Here is a 21394-nt window from a genome sequence, read left to right as displayed (position 1 = left end):
AGTTAGTTTGATCAATTATATGATTTAGGGTAAATTTACATTTACATTTATTCCTTCACATTTTTTCATGTTTTTTATTCAAAGCGACTTACAAAATGTGTAGAAACATTCAAATAACAATGCAGAGGTATGGTAACAATAAATATTCCTAGATGCAGAGGAGACCTTAGGTAACAATAAGTACTACAATAAATACTACTACCAAAGGATTGAGAGTGCAGGAGTATAAGTACTAGTCAAGTGCATTGAAGGAGATAATACATTTATCCTCCCATCCTGTGTAAGCTGGTTTAATCTTCTGCCTGACAGACACATGCACATCCACCTCAGTAGGATGAAAAGAGTGGGCGAACCCAGTCAGAGACACAACAATGTAGCCATTTTTACGAGCACTTAAGCCAGGGCGAGACTGTAAATGTCCCTGGGGCCTATATCTGGTTGGCTTTCATTGACTTCAGTCATGACTGGTATTGACACATGGCACCTCACTACCTCGGGCTATGGACATTGTTGCACTTTTTACTAGCACTTTTCACATTTTTTTGGCTTAAAAGAGAGGGTTTTTTTACAGTCAACACATACTTTGAGTCATTGCTTTAGAATTATGGTCAATCTCACACTAAACAGTCCCATTGTGTAATATTTGTATTCAAGAGGTGAGTGGAGTAAGTTTTTAAACATAAGATGGAGCCTTTTCCTTCAACTCAAATCCTTAAAAATGTAAAATATTAATATTGATTGACATAGGTCTATTGTACGTGGGGATGACTACAATCAAAAAGCATTACAATGTATAAATCCTTAAATAAAGTATTTGCATAATAAAGCTTATTTTACCTCGTATGGTACCGATGACCTTATTTCAATTGCTGTTCATTTACCAAATGTTTTTTTTTTCTGTAGCCTTATGTGACTTTATAATAATAATGTAATAATGTAGTCAAATACACATGTCAGTAACTATAATGCTGAAGGAATTTCTAATTTCTAGATGTTAATAGGATATAGATAGGTCTAAGTAAAGTAAACCAAAAATATGATTAATAAAATTACTTTTATTAGTAGTAGTAGTAGTCGTAGTATTAGTATTAGTAGTAGTAGTAGTAGTAGTATAGGATAGTAGTAGTATTATATTAAAAATCATTTCATGCCTGAAGGGGATCATATGTGACTTAGTCCCTTCATCTTTCTCTGTTGTTGAACAGGAAGCTCACAGTGCAGTAGGCATGGCTGAAATTCATGAAATTGGAAGGGAAATGCTGGTGTGTCCAGCAGGTTGATCACATTTCTTCTGCATTTCTTCACATCGTTCTCTTTGCTGTATAATGACATGGAGACAATGTTTACCCTCTTGTAATGTTTACCTTACCTTGTAATTTACTCAGGTATGTATTTGAACTAAACTCGAAAGGTAAACTCAGAGCAGCAGTTGGGTAAACTTGTTGTGTTCCTCTTCAGGTTTGAGGCCAACAGGTTGGATCTGCTTCTTACATCTCTCACGTCTGTCTCTCTAACCTAATTAAGTTAATTTATCGTTGGGTTTTAATGGAAAATACGTAACAGGCTACGGAACTGTTGGCAAACATACTTCTGAAAATAGCTTAGTTCCTAGCAAGCAAGTTATCTCGTCATATTTGCTCGCCATTGCCATCATCAGATATGAGCATTGCATGGCCTTTCTTCCAAAGAAAGGTTCTCTTTGAGTTGTTAGTTGAGTTGTTGAGTTGTTCAATATGTATTTATTATTTAAACATCATGACTTGCATCCTCATATCCTTATGCACACCTAATTTCCAAGTAAAAGCCTACTCCGGACACAAACACGGACATAGGCCTACTCCTTAAAGTGAAACCAATACAATGTAATCATGACATTAAAGATTAGTGTTAAAAATGTGTTTTTAAAAATCAATATGAAATATTCAAATGACAAATTATTTTAGGTTACTTGTAATTATGAACTTCACAATAGAACGCTCCATTGACTTGAATGGGATTTCCCAATGTTCTACGGTCAAATATGTAAGGGATAATGTAAGGTCATTATCGGGAAAATAAGTCCCGACAGAGCGAACAGGAACCAGACCCCGATGCGCCAGCCCTGATGTCTTATGTCACAGCCAGGAGGGGTTTATTGTCATGAATGTTGGGTTTTGGGGTTTTCCATGTATAAATGTCTGATGCTGGTTGAAAATGCTTATTTGTGCACAATGAACAATTCCTTGTGATGGACGTTTTCCTGCTTTCTCATGTGGAACACTGTGATTGAATGGAGTAATTGGACTGGGGTGTGTGAGTGTGTGAGGGTTTGTGATTGGGAGAATTGGGAGGTAAATCCTTTTTATAGGGAAAGGGGAGGTTGTAGAGACAACGGGGGGAACCCAGGCTGGCCTGATGACGCGACCCCGAAGCAACAGCTGATGCGAGGTGGACTGCTAGATGACTGACCGCTGACGGGTTGATTAAGCGGACGCAAACTACCGATCCATGTAGGAAAGTAACCTTTGCTTATCTGTTGTCTTGCTGTGTGAGTGGGCCAACGGTCATCTGTCCAAGTTTTAAGAACTGTCTTTTTTCCGAGGGGTGCCGACTTCCTGGAGCTGTGTAGCCTGACTGAAGAGAGGAGACAGCTGATATGGAAGTCTTCTGCGCGTTTTGGACAGCAGTGGCTGCAGGGAGGCGGACTCCACGGAGACAACGCTGCTACCCAACCCAGTGCATTGTGGGATTTGTTGTTTTTCTTGGTCGGCGAGGAGGGTGCCGCCGACCAATGTTATTTCTCTGATCGGGGGCCAGCAACACGCGACAGTGGAGGGGGCGTGGACTGTGTCATGGTGAGCCCTCCCTCCTTATACCTGCTTGGGCCTATTGCACAATTGTCTACCTGTGTGGCAATGAAGAAACAAACTGGACTGAAGTGATTTATTGTGTGCTTATTCCTATGTGGCTTTATTGGTGTTAACTTTTTGCTATGCAATTCTGAATGGTACATACTGGAGTGCTGTGAATAATTTTGTGTTTCTACTAGTGCTAGCCTGTGTGTGTTGGTAATGCCATTCCCTTTGCTGTGATTGGGTGTGTGGGCTATCCTAGATTGTCCTGTGATGCTTTTCTTGTTGCTTCTAGTGGCTTAAACTGGTATTGCGGGAACTGTGTGGGTGATATCCTGGATCTTAACAGAGGGTGGGCTCGGGCCTGACACTGTGTAGGCTACACTTACCATCTTCTGCCTGCTCTGCACGTATGCTTGCTGGTGCTCCCTTGTAATAAATCCTGTACATTTATTCAGTGTGGTGTTTGTGTCTCAGAGAGGTTCGAATCTGCATTGTTAAGAGTGGCACGACACTTATTTTCCAGATAATGACATTATACATCCCGCTTATAATACGCCTATTTGCCAAAATGAAAAACAATTTACAACTAAATGTAAATGCCTCTTTACATTTAGTTGTTACCGTTTCATTGTGGCTTTTGCTGAGAAATAGTTCGCAACACACGACGAACCTGAATCAAACATTCTTTAGAAAATAGCAGATTAGTGCGTTCATGTGGCTGGGAAGTGGGAAGGTCCCCACTTTGGAACTCCATACTTGCGACCTGAAAGCGTTCACTTGACAGCAACAAACGGGCTACGTTGATAATGTTCATAGGCTAGCTAAGGCTAACATCACGTAGTTACTCAAAGGTACTCTGGGAAGTACTGTTCAATATCACAATGTCCTGCGCTTATAACATAAACAAACAATGAAGTGACTTATTTGGGCATGTAACAAGTCCATTTTTTAAAAATCTTTCACTATGTTGAGTGACATCAAAACATTCTCCAGGGGGCTCTCTCAAAGCTCCCACTTCAAAGCCCAAAGTTCCCAGTTCAGGTGTGACATACCCCCCCCAAAACTATAGAATTCTCCCACTTCCCAAGTGCTCATGAACGCAACATCACTTTTGAATGAAGTCCCGTTGCCATTTACCTGTCCCTGTTCACCCTGACAGGACGTATTTTCCAATAATGACCGGCGTTCTATACATTATCCCTTACATAGATACTGGGTCTAAGTAAAGCAAACCAAAAATATGTAATTATTATTATAATTATTGTTATTATTGTTAGTAGTAGTAATAGTAGTAGTATTATATTAAAGGAACCGTATGTAAGAAATGTATTTCAATTAATCATAAAATGTCACTGATATGTCACTAGACATTAAGAAATCATGTTAATTTCAAATACTTATACCACTGACAACAGTAGTCTGGCCAGGATATTGTCATTTAAAAAGTGAAGTTGCAGCCCTCAACTGATGTTGATGTTGTCATGTTGTGTTTTGGCCTGATGCGCCACTCTCCACCTATCAACCAATCACGAAGTCAGTAGTGTTTCGGCATCCGGGTTGCCAGCTCTGCCAGTCAGGGGGGAGGGGGAGGGGATACACCGCTCTACAGTAATTTGAAAGTGATTGCAGTACCAGTTTTGGCCACAATCTTACATACGGTTCCTTTAAAAATCATTTAATGTTTGAAAGGGATCATATGTGACTTGACCGTTGACCGTTGATCTTATTTCCTTGTTGTTGAACAGGAAGCTCACAGTGCAGTAGGCATAGGCTAACTGAAATTATAGTGAAAGATAAAGGTTGATCACGTTTCTTCCTCATTTCTTCACATCTTACTCTTTCCTGTATAACGACATTCTTGCAATGGAACTTTATTCAAAAGTGAAAGCAGACGGTTGATCAGCAAATCATAAGTGGGGGATTGATTGTTTAATGAAAATCACGCACAAAACGTGCTAGCGCAGGTTTGGGTAGCTGATGGAGTCCCTTTAAATGTTCGGTTACACTTTACGGTAAGGGTACATGAATTGCCATGAATTCATGCATGACTTCATTCCTTTATATCTTATGAATCATCATGAATTAACATGAGTTCATAGTCTCTCATTCATGACCTCACGCATGAACAACACATCAAAAATGACATTAAGAACGGTGGGTACATCATTTTAATTTATGATTTATTAAGTATGATCATCATGATTATATGAATTTAAGGTTAATAGCTCATGAGTTCATCATGTCTGTGGCCCCTCAACTATAGTGGTGAATAATGATGTGTTTAGAGAACTCCAAAGTTGTGTTCAAATCAGAATTTGAGCAGTAATGACCACATTTTTTGCAGAAAAAGAAATAATCATGATCATGCTTAATAAATCATAATTCATAATGCTGTGCCCACTGTACCTAATGATTTAGGTGATGTGCTGTTCATGTATGAGGTCACTAATGACAGACTATGAACTCATGTGAATTCCTGATGATTCATGAGATATTAAGGAATGAAGTAATACATAAATCAATGAATTATTTAATGCATGAATTAATGATAATTCATGTATCCTTACCGTTAAGTGTTACCGAATGTTCCGGTGATGGAAGGGGTTAAAAATGAAGGAGATGGAAGGCCTTTACAAGTACCAAGTGTGGCATGAACACACACACACACACACACACACACACACACACACACACACACAGTGGAGCAGACGCAAAAACACACATGGACACACAGGTCAGTACCCATCTCTGAGGAGAAGACGAGGCAGATTGTAATGTTGCCAGGAACTTCTAGACTGTTGGAACTGGCACAATGTTGTGGCTCAGAGTGGGTGGACATGTGTGTTTGTGAGTGTGTGTTTATGTTTTGTGTTTGTGTGTACATGTGACCTCCCCTGTGTTCTACTGTACCTCCAAATATGCACACACAAACACACACACACACACATGCACACACGTACGCACGCACACTCACACAAAAACAAACAAAAACAAATACCTTTTCCCGGCAGCTTTATGTCTAACTCTGGCTGGCTTGTTGCCATCTGTGGTCCCAGCGGTTCCCTAATGAGCTGTCTGTCTGTCAAATAAAAAGTGGTTTATTGCACAATGGGTCTCTAGGTTCATGTGCGTACAGGGGTGGATGCTCAACAAAGCAGTGAGGACGAGCTAATGAGAAGGAATTTAGAGGTGATCCAGAATTGTTTATATGTATGTGTGTGCTGATGGGTGTAGGCTCCTAGGTGTAGGAGAGAGAGAGGTAATGTCAGAGGTGACCAAAATGTCCCCCCCAATATTCGGACATAGAAAAGTAAATAAAGAAAAACACGCTATAGGCTATTACAGGAAACCTACAAGTCCTGCCATCTGAAATGCAATCAAACGTAAATAACGCACAAATTAGTGACCTGTTGATGGTTTCAGAGAGAGTAGCCTACACTGCGAGTGGTTTGTCCTGGAGGTTTTGCGTTTATCGTTTGAGGCGTGCGCTATCAAAAGCTTCCTGCACCCTGCTGCGGTGCGGGCTGTCAACAAAAGATACCAGTACAATTCTCACAAAACTTGTTGGAAATGGTGTAGCACTGTCTAAGGAAACCCCATTCATTTTTGAAGCTGATCAGACTCAAAGGGAACTTTGAAGCAATTCCATATTGTAGCCTATTTTCTCGCAATGATAGCGAAAGTGAAAAAGTTAAAGTGTCCTTTTATTTGAATTTGTGCGTGTCATTCATTTCTTTCACATGTCTTACAACATAAATAATGTATTCATATGCTAGTAGTAATGTCAGAAATTAACCGGTTTATAAACCTCTTAGAAATGGTTGTTGCATATTGCATGTTACATACATTTAGTACATGTCAATCGCGCATCCTCAATCGCGCATCCATGCAGGTAAAACGTAGCACTCAAATGTGCCGACGGCACAAAAGTTGAAAAACCTTTTACAATGGCGGTTAATGTGAATCGCGGACAATAACCAAAGAAAGGATTTTCCACCTCCATTCACCAAATAAAGGCTGTGTTTCTACATGTTAACACAAAACGTAATTTCTGTCAGAAACCAGCCTATAATGCATAGGGTAACTTGAGGTGAGTCAGACAGAAGAGGGACCTGATTTAGTAGGCTAGCCTATATCAAACTAATGATTTAACTAATGACTTGTTTGTGATTTTAATAATATTTTTGCATGGCAGGAAATGTGAATTGAAATTCACACCGCACCACAGATTTGGTCCCCCCCAATATTGACATCATGGCTACGGCCTTGTGTCATGGAGTGGTGGTAGAGTTGTGGCTAAGGAGCCAGGCTAGCATGCAGTAGCCTGAAAAGTTCTCGGTTCAATTTCCACCGTTGTGTCCTGCCACATGTTGCTCTGGGGACAATGGTCCTTCGTAATGGCCCTTGTAGGTAACCCCCTCTGGCATTTTGAAGGAAGTCAAAAACCTCAAGGAGAGAAAACACTGCAATCGAATCTTATTCCTGCTCTACCTGCAATCCCACATCTTTGCAGACATTTCACATATTTCCATCTAGCCATCCTTTTTTTCTGTGACAGTTTTATGAAGGCCTGAAACCACATATGCCGGATCACCCTCTGGGCATACGGTCACAAGGAGCCTGCTCAGCACATGTCATGAAGCCACCCTGTCATTAGGTGCCTATTAGTTACAACAATGCAAGAATTATGCAGGAAAGGCAGCATTGCTGTAGTGTAAAATTGCAAACATCCTGTTGGCATTAAATAGCACAACTGAATTACTTTAGAGTTTGTGGTGGGTAGCATTTCACCCTGTGTTGATGTGGAGTTTGGCAGTGGAATCTTTGATATTTACATTGGCAGGGATAGGCAAAAATTTAAATGTATTTTAGAGCATATCTAATACCCTCATTTTAAGAGAATAAAAATAAACTACAAAATACTGTGCAGTAGGTACGCCATGTATCAAAATAAAATACTGTATTTTGTATTTTCAAAATACTAAAAATACTCTTTAAAGGGACCATGAAATCACTCTGCAACAAGGCCGTAACCATGGAGTCCACAAATCTGGGTCAAAGATGTCTAATAGTACTGTTCTTCCCATTTTTGCATGTCATTCTAATGCCATTGAGGGTTGAATAAATTACAACCTAACTATAATCATATGAACACAAATGTGTGCATTGGTATAGAAAAAAAGTCCATTGTGGCCAAATTTAGCAAATATTCAAAAACTTGGATGTGCAACATTTACATATTTGGTTTGCTTTCTGAGTATGCCTTTGTGTGGCTATTACCATGGATCATGTAAATAATATTCAAACCCAAACGTGACACTTTTTAACTTGATAAATCAGTCCTCACCCCTTGCCACCTTCTATCCCATCACCCCCATAGTTTTGTAAAGAATGTATTCTAGTTAACAATTGTTCAGTTAAGTTCAGTTTGCAGTAACTAGTAGTTAAAGGGGTAGTTCAGAATTTTGGACATAGGACCTCATTTCCAAGTTGCCAGTGTGATATTTATCAGTGGAGACCGTTTTCAACACGTTTCATCCAATCCTTCTAATTGCAGTTTGCTGTTGCTAGGCTAGCGCAAGTCAACAGTACATGGTTAGCCTGCCACTAAAACACACTCCACAGTACACCCGAGGCAAATAAATCATAACGCCAGACTATTCGTGTAAATGTCTGTGTTGATAGAATAATGTTAGAAATAAAACTATCCTTGCATCTCAATGATCGTATTACATTTTGAGGGACTAGTTTCTGGGGGTCCTCAGATCCCTGGCTGTCATATCCTGTTTATGACATGGGAATGTCAGTCTTATGAAGCAGGGTTCTAGTACAGTTTCAGCATGGACTGTTGGATGACTTTCCATGTTGTGTACTTGTCTTGTGCCTGAGTTGCAGAGAGGACCTCTGTGACTGAATGACAGCGAAAGAGCCTGTGGTGTGCATACTAAGGACATTCACTCTGTGGCTTTTTGTTCTATTTGACCTAAACATGCGCTTGGAGTGACAACAAGGAAGCTCACCAGGAAGGGCCTGTGCTCTTCGCTGAGCTCAAACATTTACCTCCATCGCACGCACTCTAAAACCAGCCTTCAACTTGACCCTGATTCCCAGAACTATGGCCTGCCTCTTCTCTGACATGCAGATTATCAGTTGTTGTTTTGATGACCCCTCCTCCTAGCCCTTGCCACCAGCATTCAGCATCTTAAGATGAAAACGTTGTGAAGTAACAGGAGGTGGGGGAAATGGGTTTATGCCTGAAATACGCAGGGAGAGGAACTGTTAGGGGGAGAGGGAGATTTTGGTGACGAGAAGGGGATGTGGGAAGGTCAGTCGTTTGAGTCTGGGCTGCTGTCTGGCTCCTCCCCGAGAGGGTGAGTAAATAACAGACCCCTTTCCCTTCTCTGGAGGGGGGTTAGGGATTAGGGGTGTCGTGGGAGATCGGTTTCTGCAAATGACGTGACGGGACACCTTCGTTATATAGGGCCCCTCGGAGTGGAACAAGGGATTACTGGAGTAACTAGCGCTCCTGACTGTGTGTGTGTGTGTGTGTGTGAGAGAGAGAGAGAGAGAAAAAAAGAGAGGGAGAGAGAGAGTGTGCACGCCATGACTTTTGATATGGAGACTGACAGAGCTAGAGATGTATGAGATAAGCAACCTGAGGCCTGGACTAGGGGAACAACAGGAGGATACCAGGCCGTGATGAGGAAAACTCCCTGGAGGATATTGATTCCTGGCAAGGATATTATCTACAGGTTCAGATTAACAGAATTGGTTCTGATGCTGTCTGTGGGTGGGTGGGTGGATCTCAACTTCACATACCAGGGACAGATGAGAAACATGTAGAACATGTTGTACATCTCTCCCTGTTCTGTCCTTGATAGGCTTGATAGACTGAAACACCTCACTTAAGGCATCGCCATCATGTTGAATTCAAACCTGCTTGGAGAAGGAAGAGATGTTCTCTGAAGAATGGAGGCTGCTGCACTCTGCTTCTGGTTTGTGGTCCAGAAGAGGTTACTGCTGCTGTTATGTTACTTTATGCCTCTTGGACAGGAGTGAGACCTGGGACCACACTGAGGTCACCTTCCAGATTGACCCTATCTCATCAGAGGAGACCTACACAGAATCAGAATTAGCTTTATTGGTCAGGTTTGCGTAAACAAACAAGGAATTTGACTCCGGTTAATCTTTGCTCTCAAAGTACAACACTCACTTTACATATAAAGAATAAAAACAGAAAGGTCAGTAAGAAATATAAAAATACTGTAATAGAAATATATATATAAAAAACAGTAACATTGTAAGAGTAGTAAGAATAAGTGTATGTGCAGGATGAATAGTATGAAGAGCAGTAGAATATGGCTATGTATAAGTATAGTATGTATATTTGAAAATAAATAGAACACTATAGGGGGATAGGGGGAGGGGGTGAAGCTGGGGATGTCCGCCTCCTTGTTGTCCCTGTCAAGGTTGCCATGGTCGCGGATACCTCAACAGGCACAGGCAAGATACAACAGCCAGTGTAGCCATCATGGTTAATGGACTGCAGCCCTCCTGTCTTGGTCCTCATCCTCTGTGTTTTCTTGGAGACCATAGAACAGCAGCTCCTTGTTAGCCTGTTAGCTCAGTGGACCTTGGACCTTGGTAACATTCAGCAGACATACAGTAGCTAATGCAGACATATGTTATGTAACCTTTCTGGTTTTTCCATGTTGTTGTTGTTTGATCTCTTTTTAAAACCTCAATGATTACAGGTTTTGAGGTTTTTTTTACTAGCACCCTTATCTCTGAGTGTAGATGGGCTCTAATTAACAGCGACAAAAAGAATGTACCGGCTGTCTCAGATGTGGAAATAACAAGAGTGACTGTGGTGACATACCTTCCCCCCCGAACATACACACACACGTACATACACACACAAATATGCACTTGTGGCATAGTCATGCACGAAACCCTCTATCTGGCTGTCAAGACCCTGCTAACAAGGTGGTTGTCGCTTTGGAATTTCCTAAGTGCTGAGCAGTGGGAGGCCCAAACATGTATCACGTATCATTCTTTGATCCCCCTTGTCCGACACTACATGCAAATTTTCCTTCCAAAACATAACATTCCAAACCCCTTTTACCACCATATTTGGCTGACCAACATGACATTATGCTCTACCAATAAAAACTCAGATGTTACATTTTGATTTCTTTATCTGTTTTATAATCTATCCAGTTAACATATTTAGTATAATTGGGTGACACTTTCTATGAATACAGTATCCATAAAGCATTATAAACACATTCATAAAGGTTATAAAGTATTCATAAAGCCTCATAATTATCAACATAAGTCTATATAGCTACTTATACATAATTATGACTGCATTCATAAAGCGTAATGATGATGTTGTATAAGCTCTTACAGCTTGACATATCACAATGTACTATAAAGCTTTTTTACACAGTATACATAAAGCATTATAAACACATAATACTTTATGGATACTTTGTTCATAGAAAGTGGTGTCATTGTTTAACATTTCTGAAAACGAATACACAATTCACTTGACTGTACCTGACAAATGCTCATGAAGGCATTTCTGTTGTAACGTTGTTATTAAGTATCTATGGAGCCCCTGAAGGACCAGGGTGGGAATTTATTTTTAGAGCCCTTTTGCCTTCCCTCGCAATAACTTTTGCGTTCCCAGTTCGCAGTCAAAGTCAAAAGTACTGTGAGGGAATGCAAAACATATTGGGAGGGAATGGAAAGGGACTCTAAAAATAAATTCCCACATCTAAAAAGATAATTCCCACCATGGTCCTTCAGGGGCTCCGTAAGTATAAGAATGATGGTTGTATGTATCTCTCTCTCTCTCTCTCTCTCTCTCTCTCTCTCTCTCTCCTTAAAGTAGATTTGTTGTCATGGTCTGTAGAGAGCACCGCCACATTGACAGCCAATCACCCTATTGTACACAGTCACCACAAACGCATATTCTAACATCCCTTTGTGCATCATCTACACAACATCCCTATACACATACTGTACACTTGACAGTTTTCAGCCAGGGTGCGTTGTATAAAGATGCTACAGCTGAGGGCTCAAAGTCTTTGCCGTTACGTAGCACCCCCATTTCCAGGCCAGAGGCCTGTATTTTGCTCCCTGATGGGAGCAGCATGGCAAATGAGTTGAGGGGGGTGAATGGAGTGTGTGATGGTGTGTGCTCTGTGTTCGCTGGCTTCACTGTTGAGGTCTGATAGATTGGAGGTGAGGGGGCAATTTATGAGTTTTTCTCTATTGGAGTGCGTTTGTCTCTATTGGAGTTCACTTATTAGACAAGCAGGAAGTACAAAAGAGTGGGTTGGTTCATGCTCTTGTAGGACATGGTGGGGGTTGCAGCACATGCTTTTTATCTAAAATGACAACGATTTGTAGCGGGAGATCAAACCTGGGCGCGGCAGGTTGTCAGTCAGTGATGCTAGTCTTGTGGCTCCACTCCACATCGTCTCACTTACCTTCCGTCTCTCTCAATCCCTCTTTCAAGAATCATTCAAGACCCTCTGAGGAGCATGTTTGGGCAAGCATGCAGTCCCTGTTTGTCTGTCTGTCTGTCTGTCTCTCTGACTGACTGACTGACTGACTGACTGACTTCCTTAGTCCTTGGCTTTTCACAAACCGTGACTTCAGAACAAAGCTACAGTAAGTGTCTAGTAGATAGATTGGAGCTAGACATGAGCTTAGGTGCAAAAGTGTGACAGGGTTTGTAACTGGCGTTGATAGGCCTGTATGGGAGCATGTGATTCCTCCGTTGAATAATAATTATGATGAAAGTTTGTCTGGTTTTTTGTTTCCTTTTTGTATGTTTATTTTGCTGTGTGGGTGGATGTGATTATATTTTGTCCTTGGGTTGTTTGTTTAATTTATTGTTTGGTTGTATTTCATGAGCCGTGTATGTCATGTGACCTTGAATGAACTTGTGACCTGGAAGCGTTAGGGTCAGGGAAAGGACTTTTGAAATGAGTTTGTGTGCACCGCGTTTGCAGCGCTCCAGAGATTCTACCGCTGGTACAAGGCGTACACGGTAATTGTAATTTATTATTTTCTTTATACATTTTTGTATGTCTTCTTGCTTAATATTAATGCATGGTATGTGTTTTGTTGTTGTCTGCCAGTTTTCACGGTGCTCATGACGAGCAAAGAAAATAAAGAGTCATGACATCAGTATGAAGCGTGGACCAGGTTTTATTGACACCAGCAGTAGCTACAGGGTTGTTTTGGTGACTTGCCTGCGGTTTCATTTTTACTCTCCAGCTAAGTAAACTGAAGGTTGGGAACGATTTTAACAACGATTGCACAACATGAAGAAGTGGAGACAATGTCACAGCACAGAAAAGACAGATAATAACACAGAGATATTCTTTGAAAGTCATCTGTCTCTCTGTTTGCCTCTGGCTGTAGGCATTAACGATGCACCTGTGTGCATTCTGCACTTATAGGAATGTTGTCCAGTTTCACAGTGTCAGCCTATGACTCACACCCTGTCAGGTCTCTTTAGCGGACAGAAGGGAACACTCCTTTTCACATCAGTAAACAACCTGCTTGCACCCACGAACACACACACATGCATATGCACAAACACACACACACACACACGCACGCATGCACAAATGCATGCCCTCAAGAACGCACACACACGCACACACACGCACACACACGCAAACACACACACACACACACATAAACACACACACACAGTCACACGCTCACGCTCATGCACACTCACACACACACACACACACAATGGCCTACACAGAACTAAAATTGCATCGGCTACATAGCTGTTAGGTAAAAAGTGCTTAAGGCACCACAATTATGGCATAAGAGAAGTTTGGACAACAAGCTGACTTATTTGAATTGAATGATAGGTCTTTTGACAGGACATGTTTGGCATGTTATGTTTCAAATGCATGCACAGGAGTGAGAGTTAGCTTTTTTGTCAGTTTTTCTGTAAAACAACAAAGCAGATTACGATGATCAGTTATTGATTGAAAGTCAAAACTGAACACTGCACGCTGCTTTTACTTACCTGAAGGACGTAAAGAAGCATGCAGGCAAAACGTGTTGTTTCCTGTAAACAATTTAGTAAATGCAATGTGCAGTGGTCAGTTTTACTCTAAAGTTAAAGTTAAAGTTAAAGTTGGCTGATATTTAGCAGACTTTTTCGTCCAAAGCGATACAGACTTGCAACGGCAGGAATTAAACCCGGGTCGACCGATTGTCAGTCATTATGTTTTCACGGCTCCACTACACCCACATAGTCCTATTGCCAACCAGATTATTGGCTGTGCATGGGGAATTTTGTTTAATTATCTGTTATTGGTTCATGATTGAATGCTGAGAAAACATAAATCAATAAAACAATGAACCATGTATCTCTCAACTTCAGTGACTGGAAACGTATTTGACCTCATTGCATCCCCCATAGGAATTCAGGTTCAATGCTCAGACATTGGTTCAACTGCTCTATTGGTTCAACTAGTTCTAAATGTGTAGGTTTTCTCCACAGGCCATTTGTGTGTGTTTCAGAAACAATACAGCAAACTCAAGCAACCAACCCCCTATTTACAAATTTTTGATTGGACATTTTAAGTATATATTTTTGGGCTTTTTGCCTCTCTTACAACAGGACAGTGACGACACTGACAGGAAGCGATTAGGGGAGAGAGATGGGGTGCGTTCAGGAAATGACTTACATGTAGGACGGAATCGAGCCCGGGTCCCCGTGTTCACTTGGGTGTATGTGGTAGGGGCCAGTTGTGCCACAGCGCCCCCCCATGGCTGGTCATTTTAAAACATTCAGTGCATCAGGGTGGTGAGAGGACTCTGACAGAACCACCCATAAAACTCCCACCCAGGCCCACCCCCAAAACAAGAACACCTGGATCTGGACCATGTAGGATACCTGACAACTGGTATGATGGGGTGAGGTCAGGGGGCAGGGACAGCAGTTAATCACTCACTAGGGAATGAGAAACTCCACACTTTAAACACACACACACACACACACGCACGCACGCACAGATGTACACGCGCACGCATACACACGCATACACACACACACACACACACACACGCCACTCTCCCTTACATTTCAGCTTGTTGCTCAAGACATAGTGACGTGTAATAGTACTCTAAATACTCCCTTGTCTTTCTGACATGACACTGATGTAGGCTACACAAGGGCCCATAATTCATGAATGGATAGAGGTAATACTGAATGGATGAATAGGTCAATGTGTCAGTTCACCCACAAAAATACATTGCAGGTGGAGATGCTGGAAGAAATGAAATAGTGCCATCTTTTGGTCAAAATACTGGGTAACACTTTACGGTAAGTGTAGATGAATTATCATGAATTCATGCATGAATTATCAGGAATTGACATGAGTTCATAGTCTCTCATTCATGACCTCATGCATGAACAGCACATCAACTAAAGCATTAGGTACAATGGCTACATCATTATGATTTATGATTTATTAAGCATGATCATCATGATTACATAATGTAAGGTTAATAGCTCATGAGTACATCATGTTTGTGGCCCCTCAACTAAAGTGTTAACAATGGCATGTGTTTAGAGAGCTGCACAAGTTGTGCTCAAATCAGAATTTTAGTAGTGATGACCACATTTTTGGCAGAAAAAGAAGTCATTGTGATCATTCTTAATAAATCATAAATCATAATGATGTGCCCACTTAATTCTTTAGTTGATGAGTTGTTCATGTATGAGGTCACAAATGACAGAATATGAACTCATGTACATTTCTGATGATTCATGAGATATTAAGGAATTAAGTAATACATAAATCATGAATTAATTAATGCATGAATTCATGACAATTCATGTACCTTTACCATACGGTATGTCACACACTGACAAATTATAGATTTTACATGATGAATTATCAGATAATAAGAAACAAACTTTGGAATTAGTCCTTGAATTTACAAACGGAGAAAAGGAAGAGCTGGTTTATCACCAAGTCTTAGATTTCCACCACAGTTTGATTTGTGCAGTGACTTCCTCACTTGCACATTGTTTTTCCATTAACGATTTCTTCACAGGCCTATGCTGGTGAGAGACAGAGTAATTGCGGTTACTAATGATATAGTGTGCTTGACCATTCTAGACTTAAGAACCACAGTGAATGTGTAGATAAATGAATACCACAGACATACAATATTAGCAAAAAGTATTACCAAAGATAGCTTAAATTTTCAAAACAGCATTTGAAAATGAGCTACTTTTGTAACCAGTGCAATAAAACAGATGTAATTGTTGTCGACATTTGTCTTAACTAGTATTATAGCCTAAAATACATTCACACCGAGGGTAAGGTATACAAAGCTTTTCTGCAGAGAAAGCACCTTGCCTCACATATAAACTATCATATATCAAATCAGTATCAAATACAATGACGATTTATATATTTTTTAGTCTTTAGTGAATTGACAATCCTCATTTCACAACAAAACACAAAAGAACACAAGAGGTGGATGTGTATGTAATCTCTATTGAGCAAATAGGATAAGGGGAAATGCGTCATGTTCTTTGACATTGAGAAGTAAAGGGGCAGCAGTCTCCTCAGTGTTGGGTTTGTTTACCGCTGGAAGAGATGGCAGGTGAGAAGCTATTTAAATCCAACAATAAATCTTTTTTTTTTTTTTTTTTAAATAGATATGCATGTTCTTAGATTTGCTTCGCCTGTTCTCACTTTCTTGTTTTTTTTTTGGTTTAGTGAAAATAAACACTTTCTGTGATCTAAGTTATACTCTAATGAATTGTAAAAATGTAAATGTATAGTAAAATATATATTGCTATTATTATTATTATTATTATTATTATTATTCGGTAACATGAATTACAGTTATGAATATGTAATAATAATAATTAGAGGTTTTGGCCATTGTATGATTTATTGCGTGAACATTAATGGCTACTCATGTGATGCTCAGGCAGTTTCATACTGGACTTTGATGATGAGCTGTACGAGGAGCTAAACTTGTCCGAGCACAGCAACTTTAGCATCGAGTTTCTGAACGAGGACACCTTTAGCTGCCGCCCGAGACCCCTCCCTGCAATCACCGACATTTTCATCTGTGTGTTCTACCTGCTGGTGTTCGCCATCGCCGTGCCCGGTAACCTGGTGGTGTGCTTGGTGGTGGGCTCCAGCAAGCAGCGCCTCTCCCCGTCTGACCTGTACCTGTTCCACCTGGCCGTGGCTGACCTCCTGCTGGCCCTGAGCCTCCCGTTCTGGGCTGGCTCGATGCCCAGCGGATGGCTCTTCGGGACTGTCGCCTGCAAGCTGACCAGCATGCTTATGGAGGTCAACTTCTACACCAGCATCCTGTTTCTGGTGTGCATCAGCGTTGACCGCTACTTAGCCGTGGCGCGGGCGGGTGAGGCGAAGGGCGGCGGCTGGCGGGGGCCCAACAGCCGGCCGTGGAATTTTGGCACGTGTGCTGGCGTCTGGTCTCTCGGCGTCCTGCTCTCGATGCCCACGGCTCTCCACAACGAGGTCTTCAGGCCGACGGGCGACGGCTCGGAGAAAGAGATCTGCGGCGAGCACTTCGAGATGGGCAGCGCGACCGAATGGCGCCTGGCCACGCGCGTACTCCGCCACCTGCTGGGCTTCCTGCTGCCGCTGCTGACCATGTTGGCGTGCTACGGCGCCACCGCCCTGCGGCTCTGGCGCACGCGCTGCCTGCAGCGGCTCCGTGCCATGCGTGTCATCGCCGCCGTCGTGGCCGCCTTCTTGCTCTGCTGGTGCCCGCAGCACCTGGGGGTCGTCGTGGACACGCTGATGCGGGCGAAGCTGCTGGATTTTGACTGCGTCCAGCGGCAGGCCGCCGACCGGGCCGTCATCTTCACCCAGATGCTCGCCTTCCTGCACTGCTGCGTTAACCCGGTGCTCTACGCCTTCGTCGGGGTCAAGTTCCGCAGGAACCTCCAGCGCCTGATCCAGAAGCGAAGTAGGAAGAGGGCAGCGATGGACAGGCCTGGGATGACCCGACTCTTCAGCAGGTCTAGCTCCAACATGTCCCAAGATGGCAGCCTCACACTCATGTGATGTGCAGGGGAAAACATCAGGGGCCACACTCTTCAGCATATAGCACTTATTGCAAGTATTTGAATCATATTGCATAGAATTTGTAGCAGTTTTTCCTTTTTGCATTTTGTCATATTGATGTTTTATATTGAAATACACCAGCTGTGCGTGTGTGATCTGAATAGTTACAAAGGTGTCAAAGGTCATGCCGATGTTTTGAATGATCCATCTTAGAATGGAAAGAAACAACGTTTTAGTCTGTGACCCTGTGCTTAAGGTGGGGTTTTACCGCCATCTAGTGGTTATTTATTTTGTGGCTTATTTTGGTGTACTAACCCATAAACACCTTTCTTGACTCTAAGCATATTCTACAAGCTTGCTGATGGCAAAAAATAAACAAACAGTGGAACGAGGTTGTGGTAATGTTAGTGAATGTAGTTACCATAGTGTTGTTTCCAAGGTAGCCTGGAACATATAACATTTGCTGCAATAAGAAAGTTTATTTCCTCATAAATCTTTAACCAACCTTTACACAAGCGTTTATTTCCTGCAAGTTCATAAGAAAGGGAAGCCCTGCAGGAAGTGGTTTCTCCACATTTGTGATTTTGACACATTTTCTTAACTTCTGACCAGATAGACAAACATAATCTCATCTCACTACAATTTCCCACGATAGGTTCAACCACTTCCAAGTAGAAATAACTTCACAGTGTGTCAGACCATGGCATGTGGGAAAGTGTGGAAACTTGTGAAAACAGCGTACAACTGGTACTACAATATCTCTTATTTACATGTCACTTATAATACAGTATTTGTATCTGAAAATTGGGATGGATCAAACAGTGCAGCACCCTATCAGCAACAATTATGAACAATGTATGAGTCATGCAATAACAAACAATTCAACACAGGTTTCTGATGTGAAGGACCAGGATGGGGGGGGGGGGGGGTGGTGTTGCTGGACTATCTCTGTCAGGTTTGTGAGGGGCTAAGTGAGGTAATCACCCCCCCCATGTGATACCCCCTCTAAGCCGATAATGAGGTTCTTCTCCTGGTGAGAACAGACAGGTCTACCCAATGCTTATTGTGATTCTGGTGCCCTGAAAGGAGTCCTGTGTCAGAATGGTCTCAACTGGAGCTAGCCTGAGCTCGGTTCACCCTCATGGGCCTGGGCACGTGTAAATCCCACGTTGTCTTGCAGCTGTTCTCTCTCTTCAATGATTCCTTTGGGGGAAAAACAAACAAACAGGATCTAGGATTAGGCTCAATCCAAATATGTGAAACTGCCTGTATAAATTGTAAAAACTATAAATTGTCACTATAATCTGACAAAGACTAACCAGAAACGTACTTACAGGACATCATGTGCATTCCGCTGACCGGACCGTCATGTTTGGTCATTTCCTGCCACATCTGGTCATATACTACAACCCAGCCTGTTAGAAAAGGTTTGAAAAAGGTAAAGTGTAGGCATAAATCATCCGTTTATGGTCTGTGCTATTCCCATAAAAGGTAAACCGTGGTTAGTTAGTACTTTGAGATCTATTCTATTTGTGTTCTTACTTGCTGGTTCAGCAGGCTGAAGATCCTCTACAGCATCATCCACTTTCATAGAGCCCAGCCACCCCAGCATCAACAAGATATGAGATATCAGAAAAATACAATAATTTAAATATTTTAAAGGTGCTCTAAGCAATGTTGAGAAACATCACTTCTGTTGACATTCAAACAAAACTCCCTCCCCTTCCTTCCCTAACTCTCCTAAACGTGCATCTCGTCGGTGATTGGCTGGAACAGTTTGTTATGTTTTTATGGTCCAGGCTGGACAAAGTTGTTTTTGATGCCCTTTTTGGAGCCTGGGCTATCCATAGAGACCGTGTTTTTTTACAGTGTATTCAGGGCACCCTCAGCTAGCGGATGGTGAGTTGATGTTTCCAGTATGTGATGTCACAAAAAAAATGTTTAGCTTAGAAACCGTGTAACATTGTTTAACCATGTAACATCGCTTTAATGATTTTAAGTTGGTTCTAAAATTGTTTTGTATTTTTTGTATGGACTATGCTATGAGTGGCCACTGACCTAACAATGATGACATTTGACAAAATCAAGATGTACCAATTATCATTTGGTTGGGTCAAGCAACCATACCTATCTTCAGTGGGTGGGTTTACATGGATACCTTTAATCCGATTGGAATCAGCGTAACGGCTCAATCATAATAAAAAATATCACATATAGTAAACACCTTGATCGGAATAAAGCTGTGTCGATACGATCAGAATTTTTATCGGAATGAAAGGGGTGGTGTATTCCGTTCTTATTTCGAATGCCCGCTGTAGCTTCTCAAGCAAAAGCAAAGCAGTAAATGCTATTCCGAACAAAGATTCCAGAGTGCTTGAGAGCACCTGATTGGAATCGAACATACGTAAACAGATGGCACACATTTTTCATTCGGTTCAGTTTAATTGTACTGACAAAACAAACTGTCCATGTAAATCCACCTAGTGTCGCAAGCTTGTAACTTCAGAGTCACAGGAAAGTAGAAAAGGAGGAAATGTGTACATAGCACATTTCTACAGCTATAAAATGTATTTACACATGTACACATAGGCACAAAATGGCACATTCTTTTTCACAAGCTCAAAATATCAATAGCCCTGAATTAATTACATAGGATGCTAATGGGGCAACCAATGGCCTGTCGAGAGGCATTACTTTTCAGGTAAAAGAACTACAATATGTTATTGTAAGGTTACAAAGTTCACATTGTTACTTTCTTCTTCCTCATTTAAAACAAACCTACTATTTTAGCTTTATCATTTACTGAGATAACACTACGGTTGCCACCATATACACATACACAAACACACACACAGACACACACACACACAGACACACACACACACACACACACACACACACACACACACACACACACACACACACACGACATATTGTAGGATCTGCGACCAATTACTCAGGGGGACTTGATCGCAAGTCAGCTAATCAAAACTCTCTACTGCCCAACCGAAATGGCTGATGCACATGTCAGTCCTGCAGCGACTGAGGTTCTACGTAAAGCCCCTGACACACGTCCATCTTCCTCTTTCTCGCTTTGCATTGTAAGTATTCTACAACATTTTAAATCTTAAACATGAATGTATCAATTCAGTGCTATATCAGAACATAAATTAAACACTGATTACAGTTTTTTTTCTGAATATTGTTTTTCAGGTTTTCTAAATATTTGGTAGTGTTTGACATATTTGTGAAACAAGCAATGATTTAGCGTCGCACACCATAGCTAAAAAGAAGCTTCAATGGGCAGGCTCTTAGTGTTAGTTTAGAACAGTTGTCATCATGTAGCCTAATGTTAGATTTATGGCATCACTGAAAATTTGTGGCCAACCCTCTTACTACCTCAATAACAACCCCCCCCAACCCCCATTCATGCTTGTCAAA

General features: G+C 41.5%; 1 protein-coding gene across 1 annotated transcript; it reads left to right on the top strand.

Annotated features, from left to right (window-relative positions):
- Window positions 1-16464: 16464 nt before the first annotated feature.
- LOC143141959 (C-X-C chemokine receptor type 1-like) lies at window positions 16465-18345 on the top strand. The gene is made up of 2 exons (XM_076302637.1): window positions 16465-16505; window positions 16839-18345. Exons 1-2 carry the CDS (start codon window positions 16499-16501, stop codon window positions 17951-17953), a joined length of 1122 nt encoding a protein of 373 aa, XP_076158752.1. The 5' UTR covers window positions 16465-16498; the 3' UTR covers window positions 17954-18345.
- The last annotated feature ends 3049 nt before the right edge of the window (window positions 18346-21394 follow it).

This window comes from Alosa pseudoharengus, unplaced genomic scaffold (assembly GCF_046254945.1).
Source record: "Alosa pseudoharengus isolate Yale_2024_CS ecotype anadromous, Long Island Sound unplaced genomic scaffold, YU_APseudo_1.1 YU_APseudo_1.1_scf_24, whole genome shotgun sequence".
Taxonomy (NCBI): domain Eukaryota; kingdom Metazoa; phylum Chordata; class Actinopteri; order Clupeiformes; family Clupeidae; genus Alosa; species Alosa pseudoharengus.
This window is presented reverse-complemented; position numbering and strand designations above follow the sequence as displayed.